This window comes from Panthera onca, chromosome A2 (assembly GCF_046562875.1).
Source record: "Panthera onca isolate mPanOnc1 chromosome A2, mPanOnc1 haplotype 2, whole genome shotgun sequence".
NCBI classification, from domain to species: domain Eukaryota; kingdom Metazoa; phylum Chordata; class Mammalia; order Carnivora; family Felidae; genus Panthera; species Panthera onca.
This window is the reverse complement of record NC_138340.1, coordinates 156,690,487-156,707,657: the sequence shown is the minus strand read 5'-3', so window position 1 is coordinate 156,707,657 and position 17,171 is coordinate 156,690,487. Positions and strand designations below refer to the sequence as shown.

Below are 17,171 nucleotides of genomic sequence, written 5' to 3'. Positions count from 1 at the left end.
CATTAAGAGCATGCACTAAAGCCCTTGAAGGAACTAAAAGAATGTCAGTGCTGCCGGGCAGCATGGGGTGAAGGAAGGGAAAGACAGACGACATTAGAGAAAAGCATTTCTAGAAATCATATAGATCCTTAGGGCACTCGGGACAGTGACCAATGAGCAGTGAGAAGGTTTTAATCAGGGGAGAGACCTGATCCAATCTGTGTCTTAAAAGATCACTCAAGCAGTTATGGGGAGAACAGAGCAGAAAGAGGGAAGTGATGGCAGACGTGAAGGTCAGTTAGCAGACTTTTGAGGCAGGCAAGTAAGGATAATTTCCTCTCATCCCTTCTTTTGTGGGCAGGCATTCAGCACTTGGGGTAATAACCCTATCTGTCCTCCTAGATCATCAAGATGGCTCTTTATTTCTCTGGTCCATGTTGACTTCTCCTCTTGCCTGTGTCTGCAGTATACTTATGTGGAATATGGAAAAAATATAGACATGGAATGGCCTTCAGGTTTGGCCAACTTTGAGTTTGGGCAGTCACCAGCTTTACTCACATAAACAATCCAGTAAGCAAGGGTAACTTTAGGTACTGAGTCTGGTGTGGTCTATGAATGCCCATGAGGTTATCTGGAAAGAGCTGATTCTGACAAAAAGTTTAGCTTTGCAGAGGGGTTCCATGACCAAAGGTAATGAGTGGAGAGCCTCAGCAGGAGGCTGATAGGCTCAGTGCATCAATTCAAGGCTCAAGGACTAGCTCAGTTTCTGCTCCTTGCCCCTTCACTTTGGGCAAGGTAGAGATTCTGAAAGAGAGGTCAGACATCCTGTACCTCACTGCCCTGATATTTCAGAAGAGAAAACCAAAGCCAGAGAGTTGAACACTCACACACCGAATTGAATATAACATAGCTAGTGGGTATGAAAAGGAATTAGCATTCAGGTTCCTGATTCTAATCTCAATAGTTTATCCACGATTGTTCACTGTCTTGAGATCCTTTAACTTTCACCAAAGACGAATATTTTAAAATTGTGCTCTCATGTTATAAGCTTTACTGGTGGTTTATATCTGTCATCCATTTTACAAACTAAAGTTTGTTTGTAAACTTAAGAGGTGCTTGCAGAAAGTTACTCAAAAAGGTGATAGAACATGGTCAAAGAGAACATCTGTTTGGAGAATGGTCTGGAAATTACTTGTTACATTCTGACATCCATTAGGGTTAGTTAAGCCTGGTCTTCACCTTGTGTTCTTTTGACTTTCCCCATCCTCACACCTAATCCACAACCATATTCGACATACCTTACTTTGTCTACCTATTCTGTTTAGCCTTCAGTTATATACTTTATAGTTAATATAACTTTATACTTCACTTAACCTTACCTCATTTCTCTACCCATCAATCCCTTAATGATGAGCCCTCTCCTGTTATAGTTTGGATTTATTTAAAAAATATTTTCGGGGCACCTGGGTGGCTCAGTCGGTTGAGCGTCCGGCTTCGGCTCAGGTCATGATCTCACAGTCTGTGAGTTCGAGCGCCGCGTCAGGCTCTGGGCTGACAGCTCAGAGCCTGGAGCCTGCTTCTGATTCTGTGTCTCCCTCTCTCTCTGCCCCTCCTCTGCTCATGCTCTGCCTCTCTCTGTCTCAAAAATAAATAAAAAAACATTAAAAAAATTAAAAAAATATTTTCAACATTTTTAATGTTAATTTTCATACAATAATGTAGCCATTTGATGTGTAAATTTCAGTGAGTTTTAACAAATGTATATATACATGTAGCTATCACAACCAAATAATAAAATATTTTCATCACCCTAAAGGTTTCTTTGTGCTCCTTTTGAATAAATCTCCATTTTCATTCCTAACCTCAGGCTGTTTTCTGTTATTATAGATCAGGTTTTTTGTTTCTTGAGCTTATTAATGAAATAATAATATTTATGTCAGGATTCTTTTGCTTACTGTAGCCCTGTACAGAATTATCCATGATGGTGCATCTATCAATAGATTTTTATTTCTGAGTGGTGTTCCACTGTATGAATGTACCATTTATTTATCCATTCAGTTATTAATCATCACTTGGGTTTTTCGAGTTTGTTGTGAATAAAATTGCATTCATGAAGATGTCTTTTGTGGTGTGTGTTTTCTTATAGATTGGGAAAATATCTAAGAGTGAAGTTGAATTATGGCTTTGTAGGGTAAGTGTATGTTTACTTGTTGTTGTTTATATCACCAGCAGTGTACGAAAGATCCAGTTTCTCCACACCTTCACCAACACTTCATGTGGTCAAAATCAATTAAAGATGTATGTTGGCATTTGTGTCTGAATTCTCTATTCTGTTTTATTGGTTTATGTCTGTTGATCTAATCATAGTATGTAAGTAAGATAGTGTTTTGATTACTGTAACTTAAATTAAGTTGTAAATAAGGTATTGTGAGTCTCCCACCTTTTTTGTTCTTTTTCAAAATTCTTTTGGCTCTTCTTAGTTCTTCATAGTTGCATAGAAATCTTAGAGTCAGCTCTTCAATATTAAAATAAAAACTTCCTGGGATTTTGAGTGACACTTTATTGAACCTAGAGACAAATTAAAAAAAGGCATTTTAACAAAATCCAAGTTTCTGATTCATGAAAACACAATGTTAATTTATTTAGATATTTCTCAGTTTATATCAGCAATGTTGTATAGTTTCAAGTGTATAGTCATGTACAATTTGTTGAATTAATCTCTTAGTTTTTCATGGTTTTGCATCTTATAATTTAAAATTTTTATTTTCATTTCTAGTTTCTTGCTAGTAGGTAGCAATATAATAGATTTTTGTATATTGAGGCCTTTATCCTGTGGCCTTGGTAATCACCTTTTATTTCTAGAAGGTGTTCCTTTTTTTTTTTTTTTTTTTGCAGATCTCTTAGGATTTTCTGCATATTGGATTATGTACTCTACAAGTATTTTTTTTTCTTTATTTGCTAACTGTATGCTTTTAATTTCATTTTCTTGCCTTATTGCATTAGCTAGGATGTCCAGTTTAATGTTGAATAGAAGCGGTGAGAACAGATATCGTTGCCTTCCTCCCTATCTTGGAGGAAGAAATTAGGTCTTTCATCATTAGGTTTCATGTTACCATTAGGTTTTTGGTGGACTCTGTTTATGAATTTAGAGAAGGTCCCACTTGGGGCACCTGGTTAACCCACTGGGGCTCAGTCGGTTAAGCATCCAACTTCAGCTCAGGTCATCATCTCATGGTTGGTGGGTTTGAGCCCTGTGTTGGACTCTGTGCTGATAGCTCAGGCCCTGGAGCCCACTTTGGATTCTGTGTCTCCCTCTCTCTCTGCCTCTCCCCTGCTCACTCTGTGTCTGTCTCTCTCTCTCTCTCTCAAAAATAAATAAACATTAAAATATTTAAAAAAATAAAAAATAAAGAAGATCCCATTTGTTCCTAGTTTGATCAGAATTTTTCATCATTGGATGTTGATTTTAGTGAAATGCCTTCTCTGCTCCCATTTAAGTGACCATGTGGTTTTTCTCTTTATTTCTGTTCGTATGATGAATTATATTGATTAATCTCCTAATGTTAACCCAATCTTGCGTATCTGGAGTAAAATCATCCCTTTGTTATGGCACATTATTTTCTTTAAGTATTGCTGGATTTTATTTTCTCATATTTTACTAAGGATTTTTCCTTTCATATTCAAAAGGGATCTCAGTTTCCTTTTCTTTCAGTGTCCTTGGTCCTTGGTATCAAGATTTAAGTCTGACTTCATAAGATTAATGAGCAGTGTTCCCTTGCACTCAATTTTCTGGAAATTCTGTGTAGAATTGGAGATATTTCTTCCTTAAAAAATTGATAGAATATACCAGTAAAGCCATTTGAAGCTATAGTTTTCTGTATGGGAGAATTTTATATAATGAATTCAATTATTTTCCATATTTAGGAATACTTAGGAAATGTGTTTCATTTCTTTTGAGTCAGTTATGGTAATTTTTATCTTGCAAACATTTCACTTCAATAGGTTTTCCAATTGATTTCTCATGTGAGGTATCTTAATATTGTTCTCTTCAATTTTAAATGAATTTTCATTATATCATTGTTAGTAGTAGATCAGGAAATCAAGAGTGCTCTTATCACACAGTCTTCGTGTCAGTGTGAATCAATCCAAAATCTTTGGTGTATTATTTGGTGTTAATAGAAACCAATACCTTCAATGTATCTCCCTTTTAACCTAAAAGTGTCCAGTCTAGGGGTTTATTTCAGAAATATCAACATGTATAGACTTATAAATGTATAGGGATGTTTATACCATCATTTTACACAATAAAATGTAAACAAGAGCAAACAATGATCAATAGAGGGCTAACTAATAAAGAATGGGTCATCCATATAATGGAACACTATGCAGAAAGAAAAAAGTGGTCAGCATGTGTAGATTTGGAGGACTATCTTTTATATATTGTTAACTGAGAGAGAAAAGGTTTTAAAATAGATTTTCACAGGATTTTCTATAAAGAATATGCAGATACATACTTATAAATTTTTTCTAATATTATATGGCAATCTAGTTGGGCTTGGCAACATCAGAAATGGGAAGGAAGATTATTCCCAAATTATACCCTTCTGCATCTATTGACCCTCTCAGATTTAACAGGTATACTTCAAATGAAATCCCAAATCCAGATACATGGTTGTAGCTGCCATTTTTTCTGTCTTGCTCTAGCATAAAGCAGACTTACAATTTACATTTGTCAGTTGGTTCAGGTTGTAAATATAACTGCCTACATTGGCTGTCCTTATGCTGTCCCCACTTTGAAGTGCCCAGCTGGCAAACATGGACACACCATAGAAATAAATGTAAGAATCTTGCTTGAATGCATACAGATGCATGTGTGTTCAGAAGAGTGGAAACCTGAGACAGTAGCAGAGAGCGAAGTACAATTTGGAGGCAGAAACTCTCCCCAGTTTTCTGGAAGGTCCTCAGAGTTAGGAGCAGGAGCCTCTCTATGAAATGAGTGAAGGAGGAAACAGGTTTTGTAGGGGATTTCTGGTGAAGTTAAGGCTTTGACTGAGACCAATATGCATGCTTTTAGGATACTGGTGCACATTTTAGATGTCAATTGTAATGTGTCCTATTGGGGGTTAGGGGATGATTTTTTCTCTGAATAGCTAAGAGAATCGGAGAAGAGTCTAGGATATAGGGCAGAAGGGGTAATCTGCTTAGAGTCTGAGATGTCTCTTGAATCCTGGACTTGGGGCCTTTGAGGAGGCAGTTTTGGTATTGAAAGCCTGTGATTGGTGAGATTTCAGGTTTCTTCATTAAGCAAAAAGTTTCAAAAGTTCTGACCCTTAATTGGTCAAAAAAGGGAATAACTAAAAGTTTGTTCTGCTTTCTGCAGTCTGATTGCTTAGGGACGCCCTGAACCTGGGCTAATTAAGAACAGGTACCTCAGTGACTAAGTCCCCTTGGGAAGGAGGGTAGTGGGAGGGAAGGAGAGAGAAAGAGACCCTCAGTTCCCACAATGCTGTTATTTCTGGAGTTTCTGCTCAGCTCCTGTTGAGTAAGTTGCTGTGGCCCTTGTATATGCATCAGCAGTAGCCAGACAAGTTATCCAAGTCCTGGAGAGTCTGAGAAGGGTGGAGAGGCCCCTCCATGGGGGTGAGTATTTTCTCAGGGTTTTCCTCTAGGAAGGAAAGAGTAGGAGAAGATCAGATTGGAGTTCTGGGCTTGGCTACCTGTTAGAACAAAGGAGGCCCAGAGCTTAAAGAGTGGTTGAGGACATCACCGAATCCCCTCTACACAGCAGAGAGCAGATTTATTTCTCCTCTGTTCCAATGTTAAAAACAGTCACTGCTAAGATTCTTCTATATTTTTTCACCCAGTGCCCAATACACAGACATTTTAGCAATGCAGGTCACTGAGCCATCCCCACAATACTGTTCTTAACCTGTTTTCCCATCATTCCAACCTTCAGAGGCTTAGAGGAGGTGGCGTGAGTAAGGGAAGGGAGGAAGGGGAAATGGTAATGTGAGCCATGAAAGCAAATCAAGAAGAGTAGGCTCCACGGGGTATGGCCCGGCTGCTTTAATGAACATCAAGTACTATTTAACCATATAGCACACATCCAAGCAACTATCATGTAGGGAAATTTATCAGCATGACTTTATAGCTCAACAATAATATAGATATAAATATAGATGTAGATACAGATACAGATATAGATAGATATATACACACATGTCCTGCCTTCATACAGTTTATATTCTAGTATCATAGATGAACTGTGAATACATGAAATTAGATTTCCTGTCCTTCTTCCTTGCCTTATGTTTATTCCAGCATGATGAATAGACTAGCATCATAATTGTACTTACTTGTCTTGTATATAATCTGGCATCCACCCTCCCCTTGAATGTGAGCTCCATAGGGCAGGAATTTTTGTTTGTTCTATCCGCTGCTGAATTTGCTTAATGTTAAAATAAGGAATAAAGTTAGTATACATATCAAATCAGGTAATAAAAAGTGCTACAAAGAATGGTAACAGCAAGCCATTCCTAATTGGTGTAGGATTACTGGATAGAATTCTCTGAGGAGATGACATTTGAGTAATAGGATGAAAAAAGTGAGAGGTCAAGTTCCAGACAGACATCCTAAGGGCCTACTGCCCTCATATCTATCCTTGTCAGTGCCAGGTGCCACTTTTCCTCCCTCCCAGCACTTTGCAAATCACATGGAGTTAGAGAAGAATGATTCTTCCCTGGGAAACTATCTCAAGTTCTATAGTTCTCATTTATAGATGTTTCTGCTCTGTACAATGGAAGTTTACACTCTGGGGAAAGCAGGGGTGTTGGTCTTAGTCCTCTGCTGCTTTTCTACTGCCCCCACGATAAGTCTAGACAGTACTAGTAAGGATGAGGCACAGGGTTCAATATTCCATGTTTTGAACATCACCTAGAACACCTTTGTATCATCTGCTACAATTAACATAAGAGGAAATGACACAATCCCAGGCCTGGTGTGGCTGATCAACACAGCTTCATAAGTGGCCAGTTTAACACTCTTATCCTCTGTCCCCTGAAAGAAGGCATATCCAGTGGTGTAAAAAAACAAGAAAGGGTTCTTATCCTCTATAGAGATGAAGGAGTCTTCATCTTCAAGACAGGTGATCTTGAGGTAGATTGGAGGTCACCACATTGAGGTGTGGCCTTGTGCAGAGCATTGCAGTTGGGGCTTTTCACCTGGTCTTCAGGTTGGAGATAGTTTCTCATCCTAACCTGTCTTCCTTCTCTTTGGAGAACAGGACCATGTGGAGCCATGTTACCAGTCTTCAAGCTCTAGGTTTTACAAAAACAGAAACAAGGAGTAAATGATGAACAATCTCTCTAGTGCCACTGAGTTCTGCCTTCTAGGCTTTCCTGGGTCCCAAGAACTACACCACATTCTTTTTGCCATATTCTTTTTCTTCTACTCAGCAACGTTAATGGGAAACACAGTCATCATCATGATTGTCTGTGTGGATAAACGTCTGTGGTCCCCTATGTATTTCTTCCTTGGTCATCTCTCTGCCTTGGAGATATTGGTTACAACTATTATCGTGCCTGTGATGCTTTGGGGATTGCTGCTCCCTGGGATACAGACAATATCTCTGGCTGCATGTGTCACCCAGCTCTTCCTGTACCTTGCTGTGGGGACCACAGAGTTCGCATTACTGGGAGCGATGGCTGTGGATCGTTACGTGGCTGTCTGTAACCCTTTGAGGTACAACACCATTATGAACAGCCACACCTGCATCTGGGTGGTCATTGTGTCATGGGTGTTTGGGTTCCTTTCTGAAATATGGCCAGTCTATGCCACATTTCAGTTTACATTCTGCAAGTCAAATCTGTTAGACCATTTTTTCTGTGACCGAGGGCAACTGCTCAAACTATCCTGTGGTGACACTCTCTTCACAGAGTTCGTTCTCTTCTTAATGGCTGTTGTCATTATCATTGGTTCGCTGGCCCCAACAATTGTCTCCTACACCTACATCATCTCTACCATCCTCAAGATCCCCACAGCCTCGGGCCGGAGGAAAGCCTTCTCTACGTGTGCCTCTCACTTCATCTTTGTTGTGATTGGCTACGGAAGCTGCTTGTTCCTGTTTGTAAAACCTAAGCAAACACAGGCTGCTGAGTACAACAAGATAGTTTCCCTGTTTATTTCTGTGGTAACCCCTTTCCTGAACCCTTTCATCTTCACCCTGAGGAATGACAAAGTCAAAGAGGCCCTTCGGGATGGTATGAAACGCTGCTGTCGACTGGTCAAGGATTGATTCTTCTATGTCAATTTTGTGTGGAAACACAGTAATCATTGGGGATTATTAAGTAACCTAGAAAACCCTAATTCCTCTCTTATCATTATCATCCTTTCAGAAGCAAATGGTATGTACAGTTTCCAGTCAGGCCATGGAAGAAGACAAAGAAGATGAAAATGAAACCCATCTGTGCTCACTAGAATCTCATTCATTAGTTCCTGCTGCTTCCACTATTGAACTATGGAAGCATATCTTTGGGAAGTGGGAGGAAGTAGAGAAAAGAAACACATATATTTTTGTAGCAATCTATAGCTCAGTTAATTCGCTTATAATCCCTTTCTCAAAATGTGTATCCTGATGGAGGAAGGATATGGGAGAAGGCTAAGGGTGCAGGTCTGGAATAATTAGAGTACCAAGGAAGAGAAGCTCACTTTTGTTGTTGCTGTCACCATTGTTATCTGTTGTAGACTTTTTCTATATTTTGTCCAATTTCTTGACAAGATCGCCACATATATTTTAAATATTGTGTTTCTCTCTTACTCTTGTGGTTTATTATGCGGTTTATTCTTGTTCCATTCTACTGAAAAGTAAATAAAATGTTATATACATTTTTTTTTTGCCACAGAAGCAACCTAGATTGGTGAGATGGGGATTGGAATACTTTTTTTTTTTTCAGTAAATCTTTGTGAAGTAAATATATGAAATATTTTGGGATGTTTGGGAATTGAGACAAATAAGAATTAAATGACTAATTCTACAGAGAATTAGCATTCTACAGCTGCTTAAATCAACTATTTCTAGTGAGACTGCTCCCAGGCCCAGACTTCAGGCTTCATGATGCCTTATTTCTTTGTCTCCCAAATCCATGTGTATTAGTATCTTTCCATAGATCTTCTCTGTGGGGAGCATCAAAGGAATGAGAAGCTACCCTCTTAACTCACAGTCCTTCAGGAATTCCAGGGCATGGCTATTTAGCAATGCAGTTGTAGGATATTCATAATGTTTGAGGAAGGGATTTGATGGAAGGTGTTGATTAAATGATAACACTCAGCACCTCCTGCCAGCCCTGAACTGGGTGGATATATTGAGCCACCCAGCAGTGGATGATGGTGTTCCATAGGTTTGCAAAGAGTGCTGTGTGGGGATGCCTTCCATTTGATGAGGACAAGGAAGACCACCACATATGACCTAGCTGATTTCACCTCATATGAGCACTAGATGAGGTGTTGAGTGGGGCCTTAATCCAACCCATGTTCTGCTAGCCAACCAGTGGGTTGTCATGGGACTTCATTGGCTAGAGAAAGGGGTGAAGGTTGTCACAAAGGTATTCACCCACATCCACATTCATTTTCTGAGGTCTGTCATTTTTTTCTCCTTCAGTAATGAAGAAAGGATGCCTTTTCTAATTTGTACAAAGGCTTTTCATAGCACAAGAATAGGAACTTTTACATATTTTTGGTGGGAATATAAAATATTTTGGTCCAAGTAATTAGACAGTAGGAAACTTAGTAAACATATGCTGTACATATATAATATTGCCTATTCTCAAATCTGTTGGTTGTTTTTTCAGCTTTATTGAGTCTACTGATGAGCTTATGAAAGGAGTTCTTTTCCCCTCATGCAGTATTTTTTAGTTTATAATATCTTCCTTTGATTCTTTCTTACAGTTTTTATTTCTCTACTGAAAACCCTTCTTGTTTACGCATGTTGGTCACCTTTTCCACTATATCATTTTACATATTAATCCTAGTTACATTACTTTTACGGAAGTCAATATTTACTAGTATAATATTTTATTTATTTATTTACTTGGATTATAGTACTCTTTATTTTTAAATTGAAGTGCAATTAACATACAACGTTACACTAGTTACAGATGTATGGTGTATTGTTTCAACTATTCTATACATTACTCAGTGTTTACTACAATAAGTGTAGTCAGCATACAACATTGCTACAATATGATTGACTATTCCCTATGCTGTGCTCTTCATCTTGGTGCTTACTTCATAACTGAAAGTTTGTACTTTTTAATCCTGTTTATCTATTTCACCCATCTCCCAACCCGCCTCCTCTGGCAAATACCAATTTGTTCTGTACTGAGTTTTTTTGGCTTGTTTGTTTTGTTTTGTTCATTTGTTATGTTTTTTTAAGACTCCACATATAAGTAAAATCATATGGTATTTGTCCTTCAATGTCTGACTTACTTCACTTAGTATATATTACTTTCTAGGTCCGTCAATACTGTCTCAAATGGCAAGAGCTTATTTTTTAATGAATGAGTACCATTCCATTTTACACACACACACACACACACACACACACACACACACACACACATATACATTTATCCATTCAATTATTAGTAGACATTTAGGTTGCTTTCATATCTTGGCTATTGTAAATAATGATGTAATAAACATAAGAGTGCATGTATCTTTTCTAATTAGTGTTTTCATTTTCTTCGGGTAAATATCCAGTAGTAGAATTACTGTATCATATGGTATTTCTATTTTTTTTTTTTTTTGAGAAAACTCCATACTGTTTTCTACAGGGGGTGCACCAATTTACATCGCCGCTGATTGTGCACAAGGATTTCTTTTTCTTCACATCTTTGCCAACACTTGTTATTTCTTGTATTTTTTAACTTTAGCCATTTTGACAGGCATGAGGTGATATCTCATTGTAGTTTTGATTTGCATTTCCCTGATGATGAATGATATGGAGCATCATTTCATGTGTCTATTTGCTATCTGTAAGTCTTCTTTGGAAAAATGTCTATTCAGGACCTTTCCCTATTTTTAAACTGGATTATTTGTGGGTGTTTTTTTTTGCTGTTCAGTTGTATTGTTTTTAAATAATAATTTAATAATAATTTTAATTTTAGATCATAATTCTTATCAATATATCATTTGCAACTATCTTCTCTCATTCAGTGGGTTGCCTTTACATTTTCTTGGTGGTTTTCTTCACTGTGCAAAAGCTTTCTTATTTATTTATTTATTTATTTATTTATTTATTTATTTATTTATTTATATTTTTAAATTAATTTTTTAATTTAAAAAATTATTTATATTTTAATTTACATCCAAGTTAGTTAGCATATAGTGTAACCATGATTTCAGGAGTAGATTCCTTAATGCCTCTTACCCATTTAGCCCATCCCCCCTCCCTCAACCCCTCCAGCAACTCACTGTTTGTTCTCTATATTTAAGAGTCTTTTATGTTTTGTATCCCTCCCTGTTTTTATATTATTTTTGCTTCCCTTACCTTATGTTCATCTGTTTTGTATCTTAAAGTCCTCATATGAGTGAAGTCATATGATATTTGTCTTTAAAGGCTTTTTATTTTGATATCTTTGATTATTTTCATTTTAAAGTTTAAAACTTTTAAAAGTTCATTTTTTTTGATGATGCTCTATGACTTGCCATGTACATCTTAATTTAGAATTCACTTCACATGTATACTAACAATGCCAGTTAGCTAGGGAAACATTACTCCTATGTAGCTCTCTCCCCTTCTTTTCTTACTGTTCTTACAGTGTCTATATAGTTGCAAGCTTAGCAATACATTGTTACAATTATTACTTTATATTTTTTTATTTAAAACCTTTTTTACTTTATATATTTTTTAAAGAACATGGAAGAAGAAAGAAGAGCAAGTATATATTTATAGCATTTGTTGTATTATCCTCATTTACCTTTTCTGGTACTGTTAACTTTTTCCTCAGATTCAAGGTGCCATTTGGTGTCATTTTCTTTCTCCAGATCAGCTCTGCCTCTATCCACCTCCTTTGTGCTATTATTGGCAAATGTATTACATTTGTTTATGTTATCCATTCAACAATACAACTATTTACTTATTTTTTAATACAATTGCTTTTTAAATTAGTTAATAGTCAGAGAAAGACAGATATCATGTTTTTCACTCATATGTGGAACTTGAGAAACTTAATAGAAGACCATGGGAGAAGGGAAGGGGGAAAATAGTTACAGAGAGAGAGGGAGGCAAACCATAAGAGACTCTTAAAGACAGAGAACAAACTGAGGGTTGATGGGGGGGCGGTAGGGGAAGACGGATGGTGGGCATTGAGGAGGGCACTTGTTGGGATGAGCACTGGGTGTTGTATGTAAGTGATGAATCACTGGAACCTACCCCCAAAACCAACAGCACACTCTATATACTGTATGTTAGCCAACTTGACAATAAATTATATTAAAATAAATCAGTTAATAGAAGGCAGGGGAAGAAATATACATTTATACTCTCTTACATCATTACAGAATTACCCTTACCAATGCTGTTTCTTTGCATGTATATGGATTCTAATTACTTCCTGGGGTCATTTGCTTTTAGTTGGAAGAGATTTCTTCAGTATTTCTTATAAGAGGGGTCTGTTTTAGTTTATCTGGCAATGTCTCTTTTTGACTTTCATTTTTGAAAGATAGTTTTTCTGGATATAAGATTCTTGGTTGACTATTCATTTATTTATTTATTTTTATTTAAGTATGGCTTGCACACAATGTTATATTAATTTCAGGTGTACAACATAGTTATTGACCATACTTTCTTCTTTCAGCACTCTGACTATATCATCCCATTGCCTTCTGGTCTTAAATGTTTCAATGAGAAGTCAAGCATTTAACCTTATTGGGGTCCTCTTTTCCCTGAGATGTCTTTCTTTTACTGGTTTGAATTTTTTTCTATGCCTTTTAGAAAATGCACTATTGTGTTTTAGTTTGTGGATTTCATTGAATTTATTTTACTTGGATTTCATTGAACCTTTGTGGATGTGTATATTAATGGTATTAAAATTTAGAAAATAACTATCATTTCCTTAAATATTTTTTACTATCCTTTGTGTCTCTTCTATGCTTCTAGTGCTCCCATTGCATATATGTTGGTGACCTTAATGGAGTCCCATATTTCTCTGAGTCTCTGTTCCTTTTTTCTTCATTATTTTTTTCTTTCTGTTCTTTTTGTTGCATAATTCCTATTTATTTGTCTTCAATTTATTAATTTATTTTTCTATCAGTTAAAAATCTACTATTGAGCTCTTCTACTGAATTTTGAGAGAGAGAGAGAAAGAGAGTGAGAGCACAGGGGAGGGCAGAGAGAGACAGAGAGGGAGAGGGAGAATCCTCAGCAGGCTCCACACTGTCAGCACAGAGCCTGACGTGGGGCTTGTTCTCACAAACCATGAAATTGTGACCTGACGCTTAACCAGCTGAGCCACTTAAGCGCCCCATCTTCTCTTCCACTGAATTTTTAATTTCACTTATGCTTTTCAAGTCTTGAATTTCCACTTGATTTTCTTTTTTAATTTTGATCTCTTTGTAGAATATCTATGTGGAGAAGCTTTAGCAACATATCTTCCTTTTCTTCCTTAAGCATTTTTTCCCTTTGGTTGTTTGAACATATTTTTATGGCTACTTTCGTATTTATAATGGCTACTTTGAAGTCTTTTGACTATAAAATGTGATATCTGGGCCTCAACAAGCAGCTTCTGTTGTGTGCCTTTTGTATTGTGTATATGTCGTACTTTGTTTCTTTGCATGTCTTGTAATTTTTCATTGAAAACTAGACATTTTAGATATTATATGAAAACACTCTGGATGCTGGTATCCCACCTCAGGGGCTTGTTGATACAGTTTACTTGTTGATTTGTTTAGTATCCTGGCTGGACTACTTTAGTCCATTTCTCTGGCAGTGTGTACACTCTGGGGTCACTCCTTAGAGGCCACAGTCTTCACCATATGCACAATTTCCCTAATGTAACAGTGGTTTTAACAGGACTCTCTTTGACTGTCTCTTTCCCTTATCACACCTAGTTGTTAGGCTGTACTGATTGCTGGCTAATTCTTCTACTGTTTTTGACAATGTCCTGAGGCATAAATTGCTCCATAGTTGGATTCAACTAACTTAAGATTCCTTTACAGAGGTAATTTTTGAGGTCAGAGTTTGACATTTATTCTGACCCCAGGGAGGCATTTCTTAGCTGTCTCTTTCTCTGTTTCTGTTAAACTAGCTGCTCTATACTTTTCTTTGTACCCCTTTATGAAGTTACCACACTCCTCCTTTGCTCACCACCAAAACTTTTATTGTTTTTGAAAGTACTCTAAAGCTTGAACTTCCCCACACTGTTTCACATAGTCAGTTCCTTCAGAGCTGGCTGTCCCCTGGGAAAAATATCTGGGACATGACTCTGTAGCTGGGATTGAGGACAGTGGTGCAGTTTTTTCCAAGTGACACCCCTGCTTCAGTTTCAGGGTGATGGGGCAGTAGCAATTGTTTTTGAACTTCTTGGCTTGCCTTTCTGCAAGGGAGGGTGATTGAGGCCCTCATATTCTTAATGTGCTGTTCCTGAGGTAGAACCTCTGCTCTATGAATGAAGACTGAGCAGGAGCAGGAAGTCCCAAACCTGTTGTCTGCATTCTCCTGGCAATTAGCTTTTGCAACATGTAGTTGTGAGGGAGGAAGAGGAAGAAATGCAGACCCCTGCCCCTTTTGGGAAGATACTGTAGCCCTTGGCTTGGAGCTGGGGCTAAGGGAGCCCACTGTTCTTGGCTATATCTGCCTGAAGTGGACTTTCCTTCCCATACTGAATTAGGAAGGGGGAGGAAGGTGTTGGGTCATGTTTAAAGTGCCACAGACTCTTGCTGTTCTTGGCATATTCTCTTGAATTAATGTTTCTTCATTTGCTATATGCCTTTAGTACAATTTCCAGAGACTTCAAATATTTTTAAATAGTTGTTTTAAAGTCTCTCACTGATAGTTCCAATATCTGGATCTGCTCTGAGTTTAGTTACATTACTTTTTCTACTAAAACTGGGTTGTTTTTCATGTGTGTGTATGTGTGTGTGTGTATGTCTCATATGTTTTAAAATTAAATTCTTGGGGCGCCTAGGTGGCTCAGTTGGTTAAGCATCTGACTTCAGCTCGGGTCATGATCTTGCGGTTGGTGAGCTCAAGCCCTGCATCAGTCTCTGTGCTGACTGCTTCAGATTCTGTGTCTTCCTGTTTCTCATCCCCTCTCCTGCTTGCGCTCTGTCTCTCTTTCTCTTTCTTTCAAAAATAAGTAAAGATTTTTTTTTAAGTTAAAAAAAAATTAAATTAAATTCTGTACACTATCTGTAGAACAGTTGAGTCTGAGGTAAATAGTATTTGTGCCTCGAAATAGGCAGACCTCTTCTTGGGTTCAGTTGTAAGTTTGAGGAGTTCAGTTAATATGATGAGGAAGTCGAGCTGGATTGGGGGTATTTTGTTGCCTTTAGTGAACCAGATGCTTCAAATTCCTTTAGTGGTAGGCTGCTGTGCCTTGGTCTTAAAGTATCTAGACTGGGTATATGCATTATTGGATTTAACAGAAAACAATAATCACCTTGATACTTCATAGTTGTGAAATGTTTTTAAATCTTCCAACTGTTTTTGACACTGTCGACCTTTCCTTGCTCTACCCATAGATATGTTTGTATGAGGGATAATCCCCTATCTTGTGGCCATTGTTCTCAGTATGCTCAGATAGTCTACTCTTGGTGAAACATTTTTTTCACTGCCCTTTCTCCCAAACTTATTTTCTATTAATCTCAAGGCCACAAATGTACATGGTTTAAGATACAGTTTTAACCAAATCACTCATGTATACAAATGATCTATTTCCCTAGACTTCCAGCATTTCTTCCATAGGGTTAGCACTAAGCACCATTCTTTGAAAATTGACCAGGTTCTAAATCTATTTTCTCTTCTTCACCACTAAATAAAGACTTTTCTAGAATTCTCTTTTTTTAAAACTTTTAGTTTTACCTTCTATTCATTTTTTGAGAATAGGATGTTAACAACTGTACTGAAGACAACAAAAACTGTTCTAATTTTATAAAGAGTAATCCAGGTTCTAACATTACACACACAAACATTACATAATTTATCTATAACTCCCTTGAAATTCGCTTGTTGTTGGAATTTTCTCTAGTTACTTGAGACAATTCCATTCTTATATGAGATCTGTCTCTCACTAGATCAAAAAAAGTATGTCTTTTCTGAGGTGATTTTTTTGGAAGTTGTTGTGGAAATGGGATTGTTGGCATCCCCTACTCAGCATGTCCTCTACCAACTCACTGCATCAATCCCCCAGCTACTGTGAGGGTTGGCTTCAGCCAACGGCTCCTTCTTCAGACAACTGCCCTTGACTGGACAGGAGCCCCCTCATGCAGAACATTTATAACCTACCTTTCTCCAGAGAAAGACTGACTGACTGAGAGAGACAGAAAACCATTCCATTTGTCTCAACATGCGACCAACTCTATGGAACAATTATTTTGTCAAAAGTCCTATGGGACCAGGCTAAACTAGTCCTCAGTTGAGACCACATCTTTGAGTAGCTTTCTTTCCTTGTCCTATTCTGCTTCCCTCACTCTTCCTTTCCAGAGAGCACTCCCACCATAAATCACTTCCTCAGAAATCCTTGTCTTAGGCCATTTCTAAGGAACCCAATCTAAAGCAGTTGGTATTAGAAGTGGTCTTAAAAGCAGACACAGATGAGGAGACTCTGGAGGTGGATCACTTGTTGGTCAGATGTCAATTACTGACAGCTTGGATAGACCCTGGAATGATTATAAGGATATATCAAATGCAACTGTTAAGATTTTTTACTCTGGTAGACTAGTATCTGAGAGGTTCAAGGAAAATAGTAACTGTAAGGAAAATGGAATTTGGTAGATATTGTGAAGTGCCATTATTGAGGAAAGAAAATGGCAGGCTCCACTCTATTTAAAGCTAAGTGTGAGACTTCCAGGGCCCTCTTTGGCAACATTAAAGACACTCATTCTGTATAGTCAGAGGACTGACAGAGTGAAAAAAAAAGACACAGAATTTAATTATACAAGTAATTTAATTTCAAAGAAGGCTCATTCAACCTTGC

General features: G+C 37.5%; 1 protein-coding gene across 1 annotated transcript; it reads left to right on the top strand.

Annotated features, from left to right (window-relative positions):
• Nucleotides 1–7,327: 7,327 nt before the first annotated feature.
• LOC132675182 (olfactory receptor 9A4) lies at nucleotides 7,328–8,272 on the top strand. The gene has a single exon (XM_060627609.3). The coding sequence runs from the start codon at nucleotides 7,328–7,330 to the stop codon at nucleotides 8,270–8,272; it is 945 nt and encodes a 314-aa protein (XP_060483592.1).
• The last annotated feature ends 8,899 nt before the right edge of the window (nucleotides 8,273–17,171 follow it).

Excerpts from the sequence above, each read along its gene's own strand:
- LOC132675182 (XM_060627609.3), top strand. The coding sequence starts at position 7,328 with ATGATGAACAATCTCTCTAGTGCCACTGAGTTCTGCCTTCTAGGCTTT.